The sequence below is a fragment of the Cebidichthys violaceus genome, unplaced genomic scaffold, assembly GCF_023349555.1.
Source record: "Cebidichthys violaceus isolate CVI_PGR_0920_01 unplaced genomic scaffold, fCebVio1.0.p SCAF_12, whole genome shotgun sequence".
NCBI classification, from domain to species: Eukaryota; Metazoa; Chordata; class Actinopteri; order Perciformes; family Stichaeidae; genus Cebidichthys; species Cebidichthys violaceus.
This window is the reverse complement of record NW_027176285.1, coordinates 12,021,052-12,038,143: the sequence shown is the minus strand read 5'-3', so window position 1 is coordinate 12,038,143 and position 17,092 is coordinate 12,021,052. Positions and strand designations below refer to the sequence as shown.

At 40.7% G+C, this 17,092-nt stretch overlaps 1 protein-coding gene across 3 annotated transcripts; it reads left to right on the top strand.

Moving 5' to 3' along the window:
- Positions 1 to 1,281: 1,281 nt before the first annotated feature.
- On the top strand, positions 1,282 to 16,937 carry naa25 (N-alpha-acetyltransferase 25, NatB auxiliary subunit). 3 transcript variants are annotated; one of them, XM_068706415.1, is made up of 24 exons: positions 1,282 to 1,354; positions 4,382 to 4,467; positions 4,961 to 5,099; positions 5,281 to 5,399; positions 5,561 to 5,635; positions 5,733 to 5,840; positions 6,005 to 6,083; positions 6,675 to 6,786; positions 6,878 to 6,967; positions 7,238 to 7,410; positions 7,523 to 7,635; positions 7,730 to 7,937; positions 9,987 to 10,076; positions 10,159 to 10,339; positions 10,677 to 10,776; positions 10,871 to 11,022; positions 11,112 to 11,237; positions 11,426 to 11,669; positions 12,936 to 13,059; positions 13,169 to 13,234; positions 13,310 to 13,407; positions 13,486 to 13,596; positions 13,692 to 13,832; positions 14,146 to 16,937. In XM_068706415.1, exons 1-24 carry the CDS (start codon positions 1,294 to 1,296, stop codon positions 14,266 to 14,268), a joined length of 2,919 nt encoding a protein of 972 aa, XP_068562516.1. In that variant the 5' UTR covers positions 1,282 to 1,293; the 3' UTR covers positions 14,269 to 16,937. The 3 variants fall into 3 exon arrangements, with proteins under 3 accessions (XP_068562516.1, XP_068562515.1, XP_068562517.1); XM_068706414.1 differs by having other exon boundaries at positions 13,169 to 13,407; XM_068706416.1 differs by lacking the exons at positions 1,282 to 1,354; positions 4,382 to 4,467; positions 4,961 to 5,099 and having other exon boundaries at positions 5,312 to 5,399; positions 5,517 to 5,635; positions 13,169 to 13,407.
- The last annotated feature ends 155 nt before the right edge of the window (positions 16,938 to 17,092 follow it).

The window sequence follows — 17,092 nt, the reverse complement described above, 5'->3', positions numbered from 1 at the left end:
AAACGGAAATAGAAAAACCTTTTCTTTCTGTGGTTTCTAAACATTTGCATTTCTTTTAGATCACATCAACTCATTTTCAAACCAGCACAAATCACACAAAGCAGTGAAATACTAAATCACTGAAGGAGATTTAGTTTATCTGCAGATGTGCACATAAAGCTTCTCTCTGCTCAAAAACAAGTGACAACATGAAAGTTGGAGCCTTTAAATAAACGGTGGGATAGTTGGTTCCTTGAGTCGTTTTAAATCTTTTTTTTTTAGTATAATGATTAGAATAATCCTTTATTCGTCCCACAGTGGGGACATTTGCAGGACTACAGCAGAGTGGATAGTGCAAACTAAAAAGACAATTAAAACCAGATCAAAATAGTAAATAAGTAAACAACAAAAACTAAAGTATGATGTAACTGGACTGAGTGGTTGTTTATGTTGCACATGAATGAATTAATGAATGAGGAAATGTCAGTAATCTTTGTTTAATATGTATTCCCTCATGTTATGGAAGTATAAGCAGACAACATATAGTGAAGCTTGGTTTAAAACATTCTGTATTTTATACAGTTACATATACAATAGACTGACTGCAGTTTTAAACAAATAAAACAAAACATTAACAAAGTATTTGTCAAATACATGTAGAGTAAAAAGTACAAGAGTTCCCCTCTGAAATGGAGAGAAGTTAGAACTATGAATTAGAATATAATGGAAAAATGCTCAAGTAAAGTACAAGTACCTCAAAATTGGAGTAAATGTACTCTGTTACATTCCACCATTGCAGTCTGGATTTCTAAATGTAGTGGGAAGTAACAGTAAAGTGCATATTCTAAAGTACAGTACTTAAATAACTTAGTACTTTGTACAATGTACCTCTTTACATTAATAAAATATGTATACTTTATATATAATTAATACAATTGAAATGATCCCCAGCTAACCCTATCCAGCTGCAACATTAAAGTGATGAACATTAATGCATCAATAATCATAATATATACATTATTCTCAAATGGGAAATGAGTCATTTTACTTTTGCTACTTTAAGTATAAATACTTAATAAATAACATAATACTTTTGCACTTTTTTAATGCAGGTCTTAGTTTTAAAAGAGTATTTGTACACTGGTATTCCTAGTAAAAAGTACTATCTGAGTACTTCTTTACCACAGACTGCAGCACACACTCATGCTACATTTAATTTAAACCCTTTGCCCTCCGCGGGGCAGCTCTGCAGTACGCATGCGTGAACATCCCCCCCCCCCCCCCCCCCCCCCCCCCCAGCAGGTAAACTCCACCATGGCGGCGGCGCGAGGCCATGTGCAGGATCCCAACGACAGGAGACTCAGACCCATATACGGTGAGGACTCAATGGGGACTTTTACATGAATTTAGGAAACATCCTCGCGCTCTATAAACCGGTGCACGTGCGTCAAAGTGAAAGCTTGTTGAGAGTCGGAGAGGAGCACCGATGAGGCCTCACCAAACCACGGTCTCTGCTGCCTGCAGCGCCCAATGACAGAGCACCTTTTCCGGTCTATAAGCTGGAGTAGGACACGGGTGTCTGGATCAAAATTTAAAAACAAATGTATTGTTAAAGCAATGAATGAAGTGGAAATGTCTGTCCTCCGGGTTTGGCATCATTCTCAAAGTCGAACTCCGTTTTTTTGCTAACGGTCGCTATTTGACAGCTAGCTAGCATGCTAATCTGTCAGCTAGCTAGCATGCTAATCTGTCAGGTAGCCTAGCATAGACTGGCTGCAACTGTAGGGTGTTTTGAAAATAGAAAGGTTGACTATTAATGGGGTTTGCGTGCCTCTTGTTGACGAGTATTTCCGTTGTGGTTATAGCTGTCCGCGTCCAGTCTGAATGTGGAAACGCTATGTAGCTAGCTACACGGTTAGCTCCCAGCTAGCATCAGGTTCATAATAGTGGAAGGACAATGCTTCAAGCTAGCTAGCTAGCTAGCATGGAGCTGTCACAGCTCACGGACCTCTACTAAAGAGGGGCTGATACATAATAACACATTGACTGTGTGTGTGTTTTTATAAGTGAGCAGTGGTGGAATAAGTATTCAGATCAAGTACTAATATCACACGAGAAATACTTCACTACAAGTAAAAGTCCTACCTTCAAAACCTTACTTAAGTATAAGTAGCTATCAGCTAAATATATGAAAAGTAAAAGTACTTATTGATCAACTATGTTCCCTGTCAGTGTTTTTACTATTGTATGTGATAATTCTGGATTATTATTCCTGCTGCATTAATGTGTATGTTGCATGTTAACTTCTTTATATCCTGTTGTCTAGTTTAATCTCCATCAATGCATCATATTCTATAAGATCATCATATGTTTGTAGCGTCTCTGTCCTGTGAGAACCACGTATCTCTAGAAAGAACAAACAGCCTGTTTTCAGCTTTGTGACAATGCATCTTATATCTGATCCAAGAGGCTTTTTAAAGAGTTTATTCAGCTGAATAAGTAGTAAACATTCAACATCAACACTTAAAGGAACACTTCATCCTTCAGTTTATCACAAACATTCAACATGAACACATAAAGGAACACTTCATCCGTCAGTTTATCACAAACATTCAACACATAAAGGAACACTTCATCCTTCAGTTTATCACAAACATTCAACACATAAAGGAACACTTCATCCTTCAGTTTATCACAAACATTCAACATCAACACTTAAAGGAACACTACATCCTTCAGTTTATCACAAACATCAACACATAAAGGAACACTTCATCCTTCAGTTTATCACAAACATTCAACATCAACACATAAAGGAACACTTCATCCTTCAGTTTATCACAAACATTCAACATCAACACATAAAGGAACACTTCATCCTTCAGTTTATCACAAACATTCAACACATAAAGGAACACTTCATCCTTCAGTTTATCACAAACATTCAACATCAACACTTAAAGGAACACTACATCCTTCAGTTTATCACAAACATCAACACATAAAGGAACACTTCATCCTTCAGTTTATCACAAACATTCAACATCAACACATAAAGGAACACTTCATCCTTCAGTTTATCACAAACATTCAACATCAACACATAAAGGAACACTTCATCCTTCAGTTTATCACAAACATTCAACATGAACACATAAAGGAACACTTCATCCGTCAGTTTATCACAAACATCAACACATAAAGGAACACTTCATCCTTCAGTTTATCACAAACATTCAACACATAAAGGAACACTTCATCCTTCAGTTTATCACAAACATTCAACATCAACGCTTAAAGGAACACTACATCCTTCAGTTTATCACAAACATCAACACATAAAGGAACACTTTATCCTTCAGTTTATCACAAACATTCATCATCAACACATAAAGGAACACTACATCCTTCAGTTTATCACAAACATTCATCATCAACACATAAAGGAACACTACATCCTTCAGTTTATCACAAACATTCAACATCAACACATAAAGGAACACTTCATCCTTCAGTTTATCACAAACATTCAACATCAAGACATAAAGGAAACACTTCATCCTTCAGTTTATCACAAACATTCAACACATAAAGGAACACTTCATCCTTCAGTTTATCACAAACATTCAAAATCAACACATCTGCAGATATGTGGTTTTCACTTCCAACTCTTCATCTACAGTAACATTAATATCTAGTTTGTAACTCATGAATAAGTGAGCTAGTCTCTCCTGTCTTTGTCATCCATTGCTGGAGCTTCAGGGCTGCATAGTTTAACTCATCAACGCCGGATCTAAGCTATGAGTCCGTGTTCCTCACATTTCTGTCGGCCTTCGTTAACTTTTTGGTTCTCCTGCGCTGACGGTTTGAACAGAGAGAATAGATATGACATAACCACAGCCTGCTGTCTGCTGCAGTTAATTTAGGCACCCAGCTGTCCTGAGGAGGCTGAACTGAGGTGTCTGTTTGTGTCCGTCTGCATGCTTTAACATTTACCAACCATTCAGAAAGAGTTATGGTGACAGTTAACAAATATTTATTTTATTTATTTTATTTATTTTATTTATTTCATTTATTTTATTTATTTATTATTATTTATTATTATTTATTATTATTTATTATTTTTGCCTTTGTTAATGATATATGTGTTTATGCTGGGACAGCATTCCAAGAAAACCGTTATTTAATTTGACCATATGTGTTTATTTCCTGAGTTGTTTTGTTGTTTTTAAAAATAACAAAGCTATCAGCTAATCTCTTAATGGACTAACCTCCTAGATTGTCATGGTAATGCACACAGTATTGTTGCCCATTTTATTCTAACTTCTATGTAGGATGAATTCAACATTTACATTTATCATCACCATCATTAATGTGATCATTTTGTCCTCCTGTGTTTCAGATTATCTTGATAATGGCAACAATAAAATGGCAATACAGCAGGCTGATAAACTGCTGAAGAAACACAAGGACCTGCACTGTGCCAAGGTGGGTGACTCAGGAAGTGTTGAGTTGTTTGTTTTCTGCTGATGGCAGACGTCTGTATGGATCCAAGGAAACACACATTCCTCTTTTTGGAACCTGTGCACGTAAAACAGTTACAGTTTAAAGATAATTTTAAGAATGAAGAGATGAAGCTGTTTCTGTTTTGTCTGACTATATTGACTGACTGTATGACAATTTAAAACATGGAAACCATCTATGGGTGACTATGAATCAGAATATATACTCTGTCATAATGTGGGTTGATGCATATGGAACTGGTGAATCTAAAAAAAACATTATCTATCTCCAGTTATTTAAAATTTGTTGGTCGATTTAATAAAACCACAAATATGCCTCAGAGGGCTTCACAGTCTGTACAGCATACGAAAAGGAAAGTCTCCTTCAAAACAAAACTTAAATGAGGAAGAACCCTGTTAAAATCTACCTAATAGACATTTCTATGTTGTCATGTGGTTTCTTTCCCTCCACTGTTCAGGTCCTAAAGGCGATCGGCCTTCAGAGGACGGGGAAGCAGGATGAAGCCTTCACTTTGGCCCAGGAAGTGGCCACTCTAGAGCCCACCGACGACAACTCGCTACAGGCTCTGACTATTCTGTACAGGGAGATGCATCGCCGTGAGTGTACACACACACACACACACACACACACACACACACACACACACACACACACACACACACACACACACACACACACACACACACACACACACACACACACACACGCATGCATGCACACGCACTGGTACTAATGGTCTGGTGACTGCAAGCTGAATATGGTGCCGCTTGTTCACAGCGGAGTTGGTCACCAAGCTGTACGAGGCTGCGGTGAAGAAGGTTCCTCTGAGCGAGGAGTACCACTCTCACCTCTTCATGGCGTACGCTCGCGTCGGCGAGTACAAGAAGATGCAGCAGGTGAGGAAAGCATCACGTCCACGCTCTGCAGATGACAACCTGCAGGCACACGTGACTAACAGCTGTGGCTTTTGTGCTCCGTTGGTAATTCTTTTTTAAAAATGGACATGTAATCAGAATAATGAAGAGGATGTTGATGACTGCATCTTGGCACTTTACAGGCGGGAATGGCCTTGTATAAAATTGTCCCCAAGAATCCGTATTACTTCTGGTCTGTCATGAGTCTGGTGATGCAGGTATGGGCCGACTTTTTTTAATTTATTTTTTACTTCCACGTTCCCTAAACATTGTCATTCTTCTGGAAAACAAAACGCGTGCTGTTTCGTTGTGCAGGCCATCTCTGCACAAGATGAAAAACTGGCCCAGACCATGTTCCTGCCTCTGGCTGAGCGCATGGTGGAGAAGATGGTGAAGGAGGAGAAGATTGAGGCAGAAGCAGAGGTGAGGAAAGGGACCTGAAGGATTTTTATTTGAGTTTGAAAGAAAAGTTCACTCTCTGAACCCCAAGACCTTTCGGGGTGTTTTTTTTGCAAATTTTCCAGGAAACTTCTTATATTTGGGATAATTCAGATAACTGTTGAATTGTTTTCTTTATGTGTCTGTAGGTGCAGCTGTATTATATGATCCTGGAGCGCTTGGGAAAGTGTGTGGAAGCTCTCGATGTGATCAGGGGTCCACTTGGGGGTATGTGATTCTGATCATCATCGATGACGATGCACGTTACTACAAGGAACTTTTAACTGGTTGTGAAACAGTCTCAGTTTAATCCTGATCCTCTATATGACCTACATAAACAAAAGAGACCAGATTGGATATTTCTATTTAGTTATTTTTAATGCTAGTCATCGGGACGGAACGATATCCGGCTCACCGCCAGCTTCCTGGGAGCCAACACCGACACCACGCTGCTGGAGACCCAGGACGTACTGCTGGACCTGCTGGAGGGAAGGGAGGCACGTGAGAACCAGAACCAGGACAGAATGTCAGACCCTGCTGCAGTAAAATGAGTCTGGTGCTCAGGAACACTACCACTTTAGTCCACAGGGGGAGACAGAATCAACACAGAATGAAAGTTCCTCGTAGTAACGTTAATCAGCGTCTATTTAAATGTGCCGGTGTTCGTCAGCCAGCAGGTTTTCAGCCGCAGATCTTTTGGCAAGACGTCTTAAAATCAAAGAAGTGCACTAAGATAAATACAATATTAACCAATAATCTTTGTAAAATGTCTCAAATGAAGCACAATTGAAATATCTCCTTATCTGCATCCTCCCACAGAGAAGCTGACCAGCGAGCTGCAGAGCAGAGAAACCAAGTGCATGAAGCTCTACCGGAGACTACAACGCTGGCCCGAGTGCAACTCGCTGGCCCACAAGCTGCTGCTCAAGAAGTGAGGACAGCCCCCCCCCCCCCTTTATTTAAAAAATGTGTCTTCTGTGAGAGAACTACAGATGAGACAAACCTGTGTTTTCTGTTTCCAGTCCGGACGACTGGCAGTTCTACCCCTCCTACTTTGACTCTCTCTTCCACCTGATTGATCAGTCGTGGAGTCCTCCTGAAGAAGGCGAACAGTGAGTACAAAGAGGTTTTAAATCTTTCATAGTTCTGGTAAGAAGACCTCTGACCAAGACAAATCAGCTGGTTTAAAACAGTTCTGTTGTTTACCTTTTAAACTTGAGTGATTTCTACCAGATAAATGTAGTTTATGCGTGTGTGTGTGTGTGTGTGTGTGTGTGTGTGTGTGTGTGTGTGTGTGTGTGTGTGTGTGTGTGTGTGTGTGTGTGTGTGTGTGTGTGTGTGTGTGTGTGTGTGTGTGTGTGTGTGTGTGTGTGTGTCTGCAGCTGCTCGGAGGGTTCGGTTCACCACACGGTGGCCGAGGTGGTGAGGTTCGTGGAGGAGAGGATTTCGGGGGAGGACGGTAGAGACTCGCGCTCGCTCAGAGGACCCTATTTAGCTCGGCTGGAATTAATGCACAGACTGAGAGAAAGGGGCTGTCCTGAAGAGAAACTGTTAGGTAACGAACACACGGACTGTAACAAACGGTTGCCTTTTGCCCTGTTCTTGAGCCCCCCCCCCCCTCTATATTTACCTGGTGCTTCGGCCTTTTTGTATGTGGCTTCAAACAGGTGAGCCTTTAGAGCTAATGGTGCAGTTCTTTGGGAAGTTTGGAGACAAACCCTGCTGCATCACCGACCTAAAAATATACCTCCACCTGCTCGCTCCCGAACAACACGTGCAGGTGAGTCTCAGCGGCGTTGTTGGATTGTGTAAGCGGAGGGTCGGGCTGTGAAATTGATCTCCTCCCCGTCTTTTTATTATTTCTATATGTTTAGTTCATTAACCGTGTGAGCGAAGCGGTGCCCCTGAGGGAGCAGGGAGAGGACGGATTCGCTTTCCCAGAGGATACCAAAGCGCTGCAGAGGCATCTGTGCGTCAGTCAGCTGAGTCGAGCCCTCGGGCTGCATCACGCTCTCGACCCGGACGGGAAGCTGCGGCTCATCGCCGAGCTCAAAGCTCACTATCGTCACGGACTCAAGTTTGGTGAGAGCGTCTCCTTTTTATTCCCTCTTTAAACCTTTTTTTGGGGGGTAATCGGATTATTCACGAAGCGAAGAAGGCGTGAAATCACCCAAAAGCGTTGACGACAAAGTGTTCATCGCTGCATTGGTTCCGCTCACGGCTTTGATTCGTCGGCATGGCGGTAAATCAGTGACGGTGTTTTTCTGTCTTTATTCGTCGTTGTTTGCACATTATACTGCCAACAAAGCATCGCAGTCGTTGTGTTGCTCTTTGTGATTCACTGGATGTTAGACAGGAAGTATTCAGAGGTACAGAGGAAGAGAAAATGGTGACACTTTGCTGAGTTTCTGCTTTAATAAGTTTCTCTTTTCGTTTGTGTCCATCACTGCTTCCTCTTTTTCTTGCTTGTCCACCCTCTTGTCTCGCTGTTTTTAAAGAATTAATGGGGATTCTGTTACAAAGCCTAGTTTAAACACACATAGAGTGCTGCAGTGATGATGTGTGTTTGTAGTTCAAACAGGAAGTCATCATCACTGGGTCCCTACACAAACAGCCAATAGGATTCTTCCATTATATTTTGGATTATTACATAAAATAATCAGTCAAACAATCGTTTATGATCCTTACATGTTTAGTTCATTGAGATAATCTTCACTAATGAACTAACGTTAGTCTATAAAGGAACTCCACCACGGTCACATGACTTCTCGTCTCCTCCACTAAGCTAAAGGACTAGTGTTCTAGTGAGGACGCTTAGTCGTCTCCTATACACTCTTTAAGATCCACCAGAGGGGCGTTCACTGACCTGTTTTATAATCAGAGAACTAAACGTTAACATCTCTTCAGACTTCTTAACAAAAACACATCGACTTAAAGACGAGGGAACAGGAAGTGTAAAGTGCTGACTCATCTGTTTTTTAGGACTCATTCTTGCAGCGCTCTATAAAACATCAAATAAATTGCCCTCCTTAGTTCTTATGTCGCTACGACAGGCAATCATTGCTCACCAATGGTGTAAATCAATGCAGCACACAAGTTGCTGCAACTTCAAAGCCTGTGTGTGAATGTAATATAGAAACACAAGTTGCTTGAGCTAATCCTCCCAGCAACCAAATAATCCAAATGTTCTCACGTGTGTTCCTGTTGCACGAGCTTGTTTCTGTAGCGACTCATTTGCATATGGAAAGTAGCAGCGTCTCTATTCGGTCTAATCACTGAACACATGTCGACATCAGCACTTTATTTAGATTTTAAACCTCATTCAAAACAACAGTCTTATGCAGGCCGAGAAGCTGTTTGTTGATTTAAAAGTTTGCGGCAGGTGTTTCGGCTGTTGTAGTTCTGGTAATATTACCTTATTATGAATGTACAGTCAAATGTATTCATGTAGACCGTTTGATGTCAGAGGAGACATGTCTACATGGAGACGAGTTATTTATTGTCGCATCACAACAATCTCAGAGAAGCAAATGAAAATATTAGATCTCAAGCTCACTCCAACAATGCTCAGTTAAATATGTCTTTAAATAAGAACATGTGAGTAAAAATGAGAATCCAAGACATAAAACAGTGCAGAAGTTAAACTAAAGGAATATAATATAACGGTGAAAAAGACCTAAATACATAACTATATTAAACAAGACTTGACACGACTGTCCTGGCGCCATCTTGATCCCTAAATCTGATTCTAATGAATATTACATTATTATTTTAAGGTGTAAACTTTAACTTTTAGAATCATATTTCAACAACATGATTATCAAACTTCAGTTCTGTTTGAGTACTGATGAACTGTTTAAATCATTGCTGCTACAGACGCGTCTTAAATATCAAGAGTTCATCAATAAAGTTTATTATTATCAATTTCACACGTTTATATATTGTTATACGTTCATGTACATCTGTTTTATGTTGAGGGACATTTAAACACTGACGCGTTTTAGAAGTTTGGCTTATTTTGTTAGATCTAATAAAGGTTTTTATTCCTCAAACTTTAGTGTCTAAAAACAGCTTTTATTACTGCTGTTGCTGCCGTAGTTTTCGCTGACTCGTGATATCTGTGTTTAACAGGGACGAACGCTCTGAAGACGGAGCTGCAGTTTTCTGATATGTACTGTCTCATGGCAGCTCACGTTTACATCGACTTGTGGAAGGAGACGGGTGAGTGTTTCCTCTCTCTTCTCCTGATCGTTCTCTCTCCCGTCGGCGCCTCTGAACGTCTCGTTGTTGTTTGCTGCTGCAGAGGACGAGAACATGGTGTGGCAGAGTCTGGGCGTCCTCCAGGAGGGTCTGTCTCTCAGTCCCTCCAACGCCCAGTTCAAGCTGCTGCTGCTGCTCGTCTACTGTCACCTGGGAGCCTTTGAGCCCGTGGTGGACCTGTACTCCAGTCTGGATGCCAAGCATGTGCAGCACGACACCATAGGGTCAGTGCAAACACACACGGTTACCTTTATTTAATCTGTTTATCAAGCGTCTCAGAAAACACTCAGTACCTCAGAGTTACAGGGAGGCTTCCCACGCTGACACACTAAAATATTGTGTGTGTGTATAGATAGATAGATAGATAGATAGATAGATAGAGATTCCTTTGTTTTCCAATTTTCTTTTTTAAATGGACGAAAACTGTTAAAATTGGAGTTTTTAACTAACTGAGTGATTTCCTTCTGAGACGTTTGATGAATATGAGCACAGACGAGTGTTTACTGTTAACAGCATCAAATGAGAGTTGTACAAATGTTTGTCTTCTTTCTAAATCTGTAGGTTTCTGTTAACGCGTTACGCTGAGTCGTTGGGTCAGTTCGCTGCAGCCTCTCAGTCCTGTAACTTCTCCCTCAGGTTTTTCCACTCCAACCAGAAAGATGTGAGTCTCTTTGTGTTTTTAATTCTACTCAACGTTTAACTTCTTTACATCAAACCTTAACTGTCTCTCAACTTCCCTCCTTCCTACCCACCAGACCTCAGAGTATATCATCCAGGCGTACAAGTACGGAGCGTTTGAGAAAATCCCAGAGTTCATTGCTCTCAGGAACCGGTTGAACCAATCGCTGCACTTTGCCCAAGTCCGCACGGAGCGGATGCTGCTGGACCTGTTCCTGGAGGCCGACATGTGAGGATCTGCTCTCAACATTCAGCGCTCCGGTCGAAGCATCTTCTGCCTTCTTCCTTCACATGTTGTCTTTTGATTTGTCTTCTCAGTGTGTTGAGTCTGGAGGAGAGTGTGAAGGCCATGTCTTTGTCTCCAGAGGAGGACGACATCCCCTGGGACACCATGAGGGACAACAGAGACCTCACCGTGTTCACCAGCTGGGACCCCAAAGAGAGGTGAGTCCCTGGTTCCATGAAGGCTTTACAGATATATGTTTAGTTTTCTTTCTTGGGAAACATTACAAAACATTTCGTCATAGTTTTATTCTCAAAGTTTGCCGTTCAGTTCATTTTAATCCCATTTTCGTGGCAATTTAAAGGTGGTCAACTACTCATCACTAAACAAACGTGTCTCCTTCCCTCAGAGAGTTGACTGAGGAGCACCGGCGGCGCTCTCTGGAGGAGGAGTCCGTCTGGCTGAGGTTACGCTCCTTAACGCTTCGCCTCCTCGCCTCCTTGTCCTCGCCGGGTCACACGCCGACGCAGCAGAACTCCGAGACGACCAACGAGAACGGAGTCGGAGACGGGACGTCGATCCTCGGCGGCCTGCTCGCTCAGCTCCACCACACGCTGCAGACGGCCGCTCAGATAGCGGAGAGACGCACACAGGTGAACAAGGGAGGGTTCAGGAAATACATTTATAATAAGCTACTGAAACAAACATGAACACATCCGTCTCAGACATAAATACCAAATCATATCAGAAAATAAAGGAGAAGACAGGAAGGATTTGGGATTTGTTCGTCTGTCTAAAAGTACCTTCTCTAAAAGAAAAGTTCCCAACATTCATATTGGATTACTAAAATATTCATCATCATTTCTTTATTCTGGACCCAAAGCCACAATGAACGATATTTGCTGCGCAATGATAATGAGAATATTTTGGCTCCATCCTTCTTATGTCTCTCTTAAAACCTTTGGAGCAAATTTTCATTCCAAACTTGAGTAGATGTGTTTATTTAAAGGTGTAATACGTAACGTTTGTGCATTAAATTGTCTAAAAAGCGACTAGTTAGGTCATATATGTTGTGTACTTTCATTCAGTCACCTGTCGGTGGCGTCACGTTCTCTTTTGTGCATTTTAATTTAGTTTATTTGCACAATTTAAAAATACACAAACATTACAGACTTAATAAAATTACTGCAGAAAACAAAATATCACAAGGTTATAGAGAACACAAAGTTAATATTCATAAGGTATGAATACCGAATATTGATGACAAATGCATGTCAGAGAAATAAGCTGAGCTAACGTTAGCATCAGCTCGTCTCTCAGGACGTCGTCGCAGAAACAGATTTTTAACGTGAAGCTGCTTTTATTCAGTGTTTCAATCAGCAGGTGTTTGTTTTGGAGGAGACCTCTGTGATTAAAATACCTCCTGAACCAAACCATGAACACCGAAGCAATCCTAAAGACAGCAACTCCCATGATCCCACACTGCCTCGTCACCAAACTGTTAGAAAAATAGAAAAAAAACATGTATTTTATTTACAATTTTATTCGTTTAAACATATTAACATTATACATGAACACAAAAATTAGGCCTGTCAAAGTTTTAAAAAGTTTACTAAACAAAATGTTTTAATTAAATAAGAAAATGTAATTAAACATTTTTTTTAATAAAATAACAACATTTTATTAAACAAAAACATTCAATAAAATAAAGAAATTATACAAAAAATAAATATTAAATAGAAAAAATAAACTGAAAAAATTTAAATTAAACAAAAAAATAAAATAAAAACATCAGAAAACTATTGCACAATCTCCATAACACAATTTTTGTTGTGGAAAAAAGTGAGAATCTTTGCAGTGCATTTGTGTGACAGAATGTGGGGTTCGCTGCTGTAACAAGTGTTTCTGTTGCCCTCCAGTATCCATTCCTGGGCCCCCCCTCCACCCGCCTGGTCTCCGCTCTGTCCAGCGGGAGCTGTCAGTGCCAGGCTGCAGCCCTGCAGCTGTCTGCCCACCTCCAGGAGCTGGAGACCGTCGGACTCGGTGAGAAGAGACGTCGGTGACGTGAAGCACGTCGACGCTCGCCTCGTGCTCCTCCACTCACCGCTGCTTTCTCTCTTTCTTTCTCTCTTTCTTTCTTTTACTCTCTCAGATGAGTCGTCAGAGCTTCAGACCCAGATCTGTAACGGTTTCAAATCATTAGTAGTTCAGCTTCAAGGTGAGACATCTCTGAGCACCGTGAACTTTATTCTGTCTCTGTTACGCTTCACGTTTTGTTTCTTTCTCTGCACAGAAATACTGAATAAAGGCAAAGGAGATTTATTGGAAATGAAAGAGAGCAAATTAAAAACCTGGCCCTCCTTATTAGAAAACCTAATCTTCTTTGTTGAGGTGAGAAATGATTTTCCTACCGACCGTGTGCCGTATATCTGATGTGTTTAAGCTAAAGTAACATGTCATTGTGCACAGACGCTGTGCATAGTCTTGTGGATGGCTAGTCACTGTGCCAAGATTCTCCGACCACTGAAGACGAGTCTACAGAAGAAGAAGAAGAAGAAAAAGGATACAAACACAGCTCTGGTACGGTTCCTCCGCTTTCACCCTCTGAAACCTCCATGCACCTTTCTATTAAAAGAGTTCACTCGGCTGACCTGATGGTTTCGTGTCTCTTGCAGCCGGCGGTGGTGTGCGGCTTCCAGGAGCTGACGGGGAGCTTGCAGGACCTGCTTACCCAGGCGTTGGAGTATATAAAGGGGCAAGAGATCGGCATCACGGCCCTTAAGCTGGCCGGGTTAAGCTTGGAAGGACAAACACAGGTGAGTGTGCAGACCAGACGGCAACCTTTTTGAAACGTGAAGCCTCTTAATACTGCATTCTCTCTAGTGACTCCTCTGGTTGTATAGAAGTCTATGAGAAAATGACTCTACTTCTCTCTTGATTTATTACCTCATAACATTGTAAACATGAGTTTATGGTCTCAATCTCTAGTTTCAAGTCTTCTTCAATACAGCATGATGTTCATTTAGTAAATTATGGTCCATTTAGAGTCAAACAGACCATAAAGCAGGGTATGCTTTAGGGGCGGGGCTACACTGTGTCATATTAAGTGTTTTGTGTCCTGTGTTTCAGGACGAGGAGTCGTTTACGAAGGCTGCTATGGACAAAGTGCAGAGCAGTTACCTGCGCTCACTACAGGAGGTGGGAGATCTGCTCAAGAAGAGAGCAGAAACTATAAAGAGCCTCAAGATCTGAACACCATCCCACCGCCCAAATAACGATGACTCTACCCCCCACCACCACCATCAGCCCCCCCTCCCCCCCCCCCCACACACACACACACACGTCTGTCAGCCCACCAGCTAACTATGAGTCCTACAACCCAAAAACACAGTCATCACTCACCTCCTTCCTGTCCTGCATATTTCTCTACTCAGCGTTTGTGAGCTCTCAATCTGGATTTTTATTTTCTCGTCTTTCACCTCAACACACACACACACACACACACACACACACACACACACACACACACACACACACACACACACACACACACACACACACACACACACACAAACCTACACACACACACACACCTCGGGAACATCTGCAACTCTTCTAGCACACAAGCGTGTAAGTAAACTCGTGACTTTCTACAGCGACTATAAGTGAAGATGAGGAATAAAGACGTGCTCTTTTTTAAATAAAGAAAAGAAAAGAAAAAGAAATGTAGAACAAAATTAGGAAATATGAATAAGCAGTTTTAGATGAAGTAATCTAGTAAATTATTGTACATAGTAAAGAGCAACTACCACAACTTAAATAAGAATATAAGACACAAAAAAAACAATATTCTGTTGGTTTTTCTGTTAACTTTCCTTTTTATTCCTCACTTTGTTTAGTTTTTTTCTCTGGTGAGAACAATCAAAGTCACACACACACACACACACACACACACACACACACACACACACACACACACACACTGGGACTGTTAACACTAAGTTGGAAAGTTATTTCAATGTGCTGCTTTTCCAGATGTTTCTGTCCGTCAAGAGCAGCAGGCACAACTCACGGATGCCTGCAGACTGAAGTTTCCCTTTCAACAATTCTTTTGTCACAATCTTTTTAATTTTTGTTGCTTTTGTGTATCTTGTGTGTCTCTTTTAAAGTGGAACCACCTCTATAGTTGCAGTATTATAAAGAGCAGTAGTGGGAGGAGTTAAAGGAGGTTTTTTTTTTTTTAAGTCTAAATTTTCTCCCGTTTATTGTTTATTTCCTTATCTCTTTATTCCAGTAGAAGTGCTTATAACCACTGTGGAATCAGGTCATTCAAGCACAAAAACACACAATCAGCTCAAAGGACTTATAATTATTTAAGAGAACATGTGTGATTATCTTCAGATGAATGTTCACCTCGTCTGTTACTGCAGTCATTGAAAGACTTTGGAGCAGAATGCATCTTCATGCAAAGATAAATTATGATATCCATTTCATGTTGTGACAAAATTACAAATACAGACATTAATATAACCAGCTAGAATGCATGTGTTGGCACACAGTCTGTTTCTCCAGTTCGGTCCAGACAAGAACGTTGGAGAAGATTTTGGACTTTTGACACAAACTACGGAAGCCCTGAGAGACACGTGAGGGGAAAATAAATATTTATTCTCCTGTTTTATGACTTAAAGTGACAATCCTTCAGATTTCAGTCCTGGTTGATTTAGAATTTCTATTTGACTGAAAACAGAAATTGGGGCAGATTTGGGCTGCGTCCGATATTCCATACTAACATGATATATTTCAGAAATGTGTGCATATATAGTTCCCTTTTTGTGTGTGTGTTTGCAACGGAGAAAACTTTTCAGGAATCTTCCCACAGACAACCAGTTTAATATACAATATATGAATATTGCAATACTTAAATTAGTAGACCAGAGGGTCAGTCACTATTGTTACCTGCTTCAGAGATATTGACTCTTAGTTAAAATCTTACAGAATGCCACTTTAAGAAAAGATAATTCAGATGTGTGTTGTTGTAGTATTCAGTTCAGCCACAAGAGGCTCAAGTGCACCACTACCTCATGTTTTAAGTAGCACTAAAAACATTCATCTTTTTCTTCCAGTTGGGTTTTTATTTACTATCTGTGACTTGTGTTTAGAGTGCGTGAAGGAAACATGAACGCTTTGAGTCGAACATGAGAGGTAGTGGTGCACTTCAGCCCCCTGTGGCCTAGATGAGTATTACAACAACAAACAATGATTTCAAACTTAACAAAACTTTGTATTTAACCTGTTTCAACAGATGACATCAAATAACTTGTTCTTAAGTCATAAACGCAGAAGGGAAAACATTTTAGATTGATCTATTTTCTCAGGTGATCCTCTGGGCTTCCGTACCGACCGTTCTAATCAGGACGATGAGACGCAGCTCTAGAATATCGTATTCTGGGATATCTTTCTGTTAAAAACAAACGTATGTTTCACAGACAAACATTGGACCTAATTGTAAATATGAAGTTGAGGCAGCAGAACGGTGTGAAAGAATATTTGATGTGTTTTTAATAATCAGCTGCAGTAGATACAAAAAGATTCCCCCTGTGTTTAAGTTTTATTCTTTCCCGTTTAAGAAAAACAAGTCTCATGAACCAAAAAGTACTTCATCATCTTCAGCATCCTCTCACAAAAGTAATTTTCTATTGTTATTCATAAAGACTGACATCGTTTACAGATATCACACAGGAGCACTGATGGGACGGCTGCAGATTAGTGTGCAGTTTTTTTTGTTTTTGATTACTATTTTGTTAATAATTTGGCAGAACAACGATGTGAACGTGTGAGTAGACGGTGAATCCTCTTCCTTCCTGTTGGTCTTGTATCCGCATACAAATCACATCTGCTAATAAATGCCTTTTTCCTTTGAACACTCGAGCCGTCTGTCTGCAGAGAAGATGTTTGTGACCCGACCACATGTTGTTGTTTAGGGTTCAGAATAATGGTTGACAATCTGGAGCGTCATCTCTCACCACCCTCTTTTGTTAGAAAATGGAAAACAGAAACACTGGAATGTCAAAGCTTT